This window comes from Mauremys mutica, chromosome 12 (genome assembly GCF_020497125.1).
Source record: "Mauremys mutica isolate MM-2020 ecotype Southern chromosome 12, ASM2049712v1, whole genome shotgun sequence".
In the NCBI taxonomy this organism is placed as follows: Eukaryota; Metazoa; Chordata; order Testudines; family Geoemydidae; genus Mauremys; species Mauremys mutica.
The window spans coordinates 32,581,200-32,588,417 of record NC_059083.1 but is presented as its reverse complement, the minus strand read 5'-3'; the positions used below and the strand labels follow the sequence as shown (position 1 = coordinate 32,588,417).

Below are 7,218 nucleotides of genomic sequence, written 5' to 3'. Positions count from 1 at the left end.
TTTCCTGTGTGGCTGGTCAGAGCATCGAAGCTCGGACTGCTGTCCAGAGCGTCAACAGAGTGGTGCACTGTGGGATAGCTCCCGGAGCTACTAAGTTCGATTTCCATCCACACCTAGCCTAATTCGAACTAGCCATGTCGAACTTAGCGTTACTCCACCTGCCGGGGTGGAGTACCAAATTCGAACTAAAGAGCCCTCTAGTTCGAATTAAATGGCTTCCTGGTGTGGACGGTTGAGCGGTTAGTTCGAATTAACGCTGCTAAATTCGAATTAAAGTCCTAGTGTAGACCAGGCCAAAGACATATGGGGCAATGGACTTTAACACCACAGCCCTAGGGGAGGGGTGCTGAGATAGGCCAACAAGGAACACCAGCCTCTCTGCCACATGGCCTATTTTGGCATCCACTGCAGATGGCTCACCCCACTGTGGTAACTTTTATCCCCTCTGCCTATTCGTTTCTTAAAGTTGCTTGTTTGGAGGCTTTTCAGGGCTGTGGCTTCTTCTTTTTTTTTTTTTTTTGGGGTGGAATATCCTGCCGGAGCGCGTGATTGGCTCCCGGTTGCAGAAGCTGCTTAAAAAAAGCTTTAAAAGGCTGCTTGCCATTGATTTTTTTCTCTTTCGCTTTCGGGTTGCCTGTGGGTGTGGTTGGTTGGGCTGCTGGCTGCCTGCAAAGGGCAGAGAGAACAGACACCCACCCAGCTGCGATGGCCTCTCCAGCTACAGCAGGGGACATAAAAGATGATGCCATTTGCTCCATCTGCCTGGGGTATCTGACAGAGCCGGTGACTATAGCGTGTGGGCACAACTTCTGCCGAGCCTGCCTCACCCAGTACTGTGCGGAAAAGGGAGCGGGGACACCCCTGACCTGTCCCCAGTGCAGAGCCCAGTTCCAGAAAGGGGAGTTCAAGCCCAACACCCAGCTGAGCAACATTGTACAAAAGCTCAAACAACTGGGGTTAAAACCAGGAAAAGGGCAAAAGGAGGATCAGTGTGAGAGACACGAGGAACGTCTCAAACTCTTCTGTGAGGAGGATGGAGAAACCATTTGCTGGGTGTGTGAGAAATCCCGGGACCACAAGTCTCACACGGTGGTTCCCGTGGAGGAGGCTGCCCAGGAGTACAAGGTAGGAAATGCTGTTGACTTTGCTTAATTAAACCCCTTAAGGACCCCAGGCTTATCCCCCATCAATCCCAGGACAATCTTTCACACCTGGCTGCCTAAGGTTAGGCACCTAAACGAAAGGGGCCTGGTTTTCAGGGGAGTGAGCACTGGGGGTTGTGGGTAATGGGAAAAGATCCAGACATTTTTGCCCCAACACTGCAAGTTCCAATGCCTGATAGAGAGAACAGGGCTGATGGCTCTTTGTGCACCTGCAACCCGTCTGCCAGGTGGAGTGGGCAGCAAGAAGGGCTGGGTTCAATATACAACACAGAACCAGCTCGAGCCCCCACCCAGTGACCTGGGCAAACCACACCCCACCCTGTGCGCCTCTGAGAGGCAAAACTTCCTCTCTCTAACGCACAGTGCCTGAGTGTAGAAAACACAGGTGCTGGCTTCCTCGTTTCCCCAGGGGTGCTCAAGCCCTGCTCTGCACAGGCCCCGCCCCCACTCCATCCCTTCACCCAAGACCACACTCCCACCCCACCTCTTCCTGCCCTGTTCTGCCCCCTCACCCGAGCGTGCCCTGCCCTCGCTCTGCCCTCTCTCCCAATGCCTCCAGCTCTATTCGTTCAGTCTCTTGAGGTTCTACCCTGCTCTTAGTGATTGTCAGCTCTTAGGCTTTGTCTACACTACAAAGTTTTGCTGGCAAAAATGATGCCACTTTAATTAAAGCCGCTGTTGCATGTGCACCCTAGCTCCTTGTGCAGGCAGAGCACATTCACACTAGCAGCTCTTACATCCACACAGAGAGCATCACGGTTAGTAGCGATCCCGCTCTGAAAACTGGCCACCAGGGTGCTTTGTAGAGGTGAAAGTGGGCCGGTGCGGGCCGGAGCAGTGCTCTGGCAAGAGCCGGCCACCAGCCCGGCCTGCACACAGCCGATATTTGCTCCCCTGTCAGCGGCCCTGCCGGTAGGTCCCAGCAGCACGGCTGCACTAGCGAGGTTAAAGCGCTGCCATGGCAGTACTGCCGGACCCTACCAGCAGGGCTGCCAACTGGGGGGGGGGGGGCTGCTGCCCAGGGTAGCCTGAGGGACTAGCAGGGGGCCTGGCGCCAGCCGGCAACAGGGGTTGGGTGCGCACCCGCACTCACTGCAGCCAGCGGGAAGCTGAGCGACCCGGCCCCAGCTGTGTTGCTTGGGGGAGGGGGAGGAATGGAACCACCCCCCTCCCTGAGCTCACCAGTGGTGGGAAGCGGAGCCCCCTTGGCCCCTCTGCCCCAAGGCCCCCCCTTCCAGGGGGCCAGAGCCACTCGCCCTGTTAAGGACACCGGGCCTGGTGCAGGAAGCACTGGTACGTCCCGGCGTCTAGTTTCACTGACGGGGCTCAGAAACTGCCAGGAAATACTGGCACTTCTCTGCGACTGCCTTGTTCTGCAGGATCTCAGCTTTCACTTTGTGTTAAACTGACTCTCCAGCTGTTCTGGTTGTGAAGAAAACCTGAAAACTGACCCACATGTAGGGATGCAGAGAGCTGGGCACAGCAGCTCGGAGAGGTGTGAACAGCTCCAGTCCCTGAGTGGCGGGTGGGCTCAGGTGCCTGGGGATGATCCTTTAAATATCAGCATTGTTAACAATTTCATTCACCTTGTGAGAGCGGAGAGGGAGAGTTACAGCCCAGCACCACGTACTGCCAGTGACTCCTCCTTCTGGTGCCACAGGCGGGTGATGTTTGGGAGATGCCACCTCTTATTTCCCCACCCAGTAAAGAAGGTCCAGGCCCAGAGAGCCCAAAGGTATATTCTAGCCCCATGAGGGGAGACCGGCCCCAGCAGCCATTTGGAGCCAATCAGCAACTCCATCCGGTTTTGAACAATGCACCATCTCCTGTGAACAGACCATGGTGTCTCCTTTTGGTGACTCACATGGGCGGAGCTTATTTTGTGGGTGGATCTTCAGAGAATCCAGCCACCTTTGTCTCTCTGTCCTCTCCCCCAGTCTGATCCCTGCTCACTAATGAAGCTGTTTTGATGAATGCAAAGGCTGCTTTTCCGCCTCCTGTCTCTCACTAGTTCCTGCTGGCTCCTTCCCTCACTGCTTCCCTGCAGCAGCACCGCAGGGGTGTCACCGAATAGCTCCCCAGGAGCTCTCAGCAGCAGCTGCAGCAGCAGCCTGGGCCCTTGGGCAGAGAGGGGGAGAGAACTTGAGGGCCCAGAGAAAAGAGAAGGAGTGAAATGGGGAGATTCTGCAAGACGCTCAGGAGGGGACTCTCGGGTGCTCCCCTGGGTGCAGTACAGAGTCAGGCTGACAGAGCAGGAGCACGTTGCTGTGCCAGGTGAAGGAATCACACAATGTCAAAGGGGAAGAGAGTCCTGGATTATTACAGCTCTGGAGCAGTTGTAATTATGGGTGACACATTCCCCCAGACCGAGTGTGTCCCTTGTTCCTCACTGACCTCCAGCCACATCACAGCTTCACCCTGTGCAGTTAATGGGACGGCGCTGGTGTCAGGCTCCCAGCTGCTGCCTGGGGGAGGTCACATACGAGCTTGGCAGACAGATGAGAGCACCGTGTGGATCTTGTTCCTGGCCTGGGCCTGGGGCACAGTGCAGTGATGCACCATCCTAAGCTCCTCGCTCTCACCGGCAGGAGGGATCGTTCAGAACCTTCCCAGTTATTTCCCCTCTGGCCTGTGCTCAGTGATGTGAAACTTTAGCTAAAAACACAGGCCTTGAGAAGTCCTCAGTGTCTGCATGATGCAGAGCGTCCCCGCACTGAGACTGGCATCTCTGTTCCCACGCTGCCTTTGGGGCCCGCAGAGCTGAGTCTGCTGCCTCCTTCCAGGGTATTTTACTGCTTGTGTATGAAAGGACGATATCTATGGTACACGGGGACCAATGATGCTGCCAAGAATGACCTTGAGCGGATCACTACAGACTACGTGGCTCTGGGAAGAAGGATAACGGAGTTTGAGCGCAAGTGTTGTTCTCATCCATCCTCCCTGTGCAAGGAAAAGGCCTGGGTAGAGACCGTCGAATTGTGAAAGTCAATGAATGGCTACGCAGGTGGTGTCAGAGAGAAGGCTTTGGATTCTTTGACCATAGGATGGTGTTCCAAGAAGGAAGATTGCTAGGCAGAGACGGGCTCCACCTAACGAAGAGAGGGAAGAGCATCTTCGCAAGCAGGCTGGCTAACCTAGTGAGGAGGGCTTTAAACTAGGTTCATCGGGGGGAAGGACCAAAGCCCTGAGGTAAGTGGGGAAGTGAGATACCAGGAGGAAGCACGAGCAGAAGAGCACAAGATGGGAGGACTCCTGCCTCCATACTGAGAAAGCAGGCTGATTAGCTAGTTATCTTAAGAGCCTATACACAAATGCAAGAAGCCTGGGAAACAAGCAGGGAGAACTGGAAGTCCTGGCACAGTCAAGGAATTATGATGTGATTGGAATAACAGAGACTTGGTGGGATAACTCACATGACTGGAGTACAGTGATGGATGGATATAAACTATTCAGGAAGGACAGGCAGGGCACAAAAGGTGGGGGAGTTGCATTGTATGTAAGAGAGCAGTATGACTGCTCAGAGCTCCAGTATGAAACTGCAGAAAAACCTGAGAGTCTCTGGAGTAAGTTTAGAAGTGTGAGGTGTTGTTGTGGTGGGAGTCTGCTATAGACCACCAGACCAGAGGTATGAGGTGGACAAGGCTTTCTTCTGGCAACTAACAGAAGTTACTAGATCACAGGCCCTGGTTCTCATGGGGGACTTCAGTCACTCTAGTATCTGCTGGGAGAGCAATACAACAGTGCATAGACAATCCAGGAAGTTTTTGGCAAATAAATGTAGAGGACAATTTCCTGGTGGAAGTGCTGGAGGAACCAACTAGGGGCAGAGCTCTTCTAGACCTGCTGCTCACAAACCGAGAAGAATTAGTAGGGGAAGCAAAAGTGGATGGGAACCTGGGAGGCAGTGACCATGAGATGGTCGAGTTCAGGATCCTGACACAAGGAAGACAGGAGAGCAGCAGAATATGGACCCTGCACTTCAGAAAAGTAGACTTTGACTCCCTCAGGAAACTAATGGGCAGGATCCCCTGGGAGAATAACATGAGGGGAAAAGGAGTCCAGGAGAGCTGGCTGTATTTTAAAGAATCCTTATTGAGGTTGCCAGAACAAACCATCCCGATGTGTAGAAACAGGGGCGGCTCCAGGCCCCAGCATGCCAAGGGCGTGCTTGGGGCGGCATGCTGCGGGAGGCGCTCTGCCGGCCACTGGGTGGGCGGCAGGCAGGCAGCCTTCAGCAGCATGCCTGCGGAGGGTCCTCTGGCCCCGCGGCTCTGGTGGACCTCCTGCAGGCGTGCCTGCGGAGGGTCCGCTGGTCCTGCAGCTCCACCGAAGCCACGGCACCAGTGGACCCTCCGCAGGCACGCCTGCGGGAGGTCCACCAGAGCCGCGGGGCCAGAGGACCCTCTGCAGGCTGCCTGCGGGAGGTCCACCGGAGCCACGGAGCCGGCGACCGGCAGAGCATCCCCCGCGGCATGACACCATGCTTGGGGCAGCGAAATGTCTAGAGCCGCCCCTGTGTAGAAAGAATAGTAAATGTGGCAGGTGACCAGCTTGGCTTAACAGTGAAATCCTTGCTGATCTTAAACACAAAAAAGAAGCTTGCAAGAAGTGGAAGTTTGGACAAATGACCAGAGAGGAGTATAAAAATATTACTCAGGCAAGCAGGAGTGAAATCAGGAAGACCAAATCACACTTGCAGTTGCAACTAGCAAGGGATGTTGAGTAACAAGAAGGGTTTCTACAGGTATGTTAGCAACAAGAAGAAGGTCAGGGAAAGTGTAAACCCCTTACTGAATGGGGGAGGCAACCTAGTGACAGAGATGTGGAAAAAGCTAATGTACTTAATGCTTTTTTTGCCTCTGTCTTCATGAACAAGGTCAGCTCCCAGACTGCTGAAGTGGGCAGCACAGTATGGAGAGGAGGTGACCAGCCCTCTGTGGAGAAAGAATTGGTTCAGGACTATTTATTAAAGCTGGATGAGCACAAGTCCATGGAGCCAGATACACTGCATCTGAGGGTGATAAAGGTGTTGGCTGATGTGATTGGAGAGCCATTGGCCATTATCTTTGACAACTCATAGCGATCGAGGAGGTCCTGGATGGCTGGAAAAAGGCTAATGTAGTGCCCATCTTTAAAAAAGGGAAGGAGGAGGATCCGGGGAACTACAGGCCAGTCAGCCTCACCTCTATCCCTGGAAAAATCATGGAGCAGGTCCTCAAGGAATCAATTCTGAAGCACTTAGAAGAGAGGAAAGTGATCAGGAACAGTCAGCATGGATTCACCAAGGGCAAGTCATGCCTGACTAACCTAATGGCCTTCTATGAGGAGATAACTGGGTCTGTGGATGAGGGGAAAGCAGTGGATGTCTTATTCCTTGAGTTTAGCAAAGCTTTTGATACGGTCTCCCACAGTATTCTTGCCAGCAAGTTAAAGAAGTATGGGCTGGATGAATGGACTGTAAGGTGGATAGAAAGCTGGCTAGATTGTCGGGCTCAATGGGTAGTGATCAATGGCTCCATGTCTAGTTGGCAGCCGGTATCAAGCGGAGTGCACCAAGGGTCGGTCCTGGGGCTGGTTTTGTTCAGTATCTTCATTAATGATCTAGAGGATGGTGTGGATTGCACCCTCCGCAATATTGCAGATGACACTAAACTGGGAGGAGTGGCAGATATGCTGGAGGGTAGGGATAGGATACAGAGGGACCTAGACAAATTAGATGACTGGGCCAAAAGAAACTTGATGAGGTTCAAAATGGACAAGTGCAGAGTCCTGCATTTAGAACGGAAGAATCCCATGCACTGCTACAGACTAGGGACCGAATGGCTAGGCAGCAGTTCTGCAGAAAAGGACCTAGGGGTTACGGTGGATGAGAAGCTGGATATGAGTCAACAGTGTGCCCTTGTTGCCAAGAAGGCTAACGACATTTTGGGCTGTATAAGTAGGAGCATTGCCAGCAGATCGAGGGATGTGATCATTACCCTCTATTTGATGTTGGTGAAGCCTTATCTGGAGTACTGTCCAGTTTTGGGACCCACACTACAAGAAGGATGTGGAA

At 53.4% G+C, this 7,218-nt stretch overlaps 1 protein-coding gene across 3 annotated transcripts in view; it reads left to right on the top strand.

Moving 5' to 3' along the window:
• The first annotated feature begins 645 nt into the window (after positions 1 to 645).
• Positions 646 to 7,218, top strand: part of LOC123346492 (E3 ubiquitin-protein ligase TRIM39-like) — a 38,678-nt gene continuing 32,105 nt past the window's right edge. For all 3 annotated transcript variants that reach the window (XM_044983926.1, XM_044983925.1, XM_044983924.1), the window contains exon 1: positions 646 to 1,125. In XM_044983926.1, the coding sequence (XP_044839861.1) occupies positions 706 to 1,125 (420 nt within the window). In that variant the 5' untranslated portion in view covers positions 646 to 705. The remainder of the gene's footprint in view (positions 1,126 to 7,218) is intronic.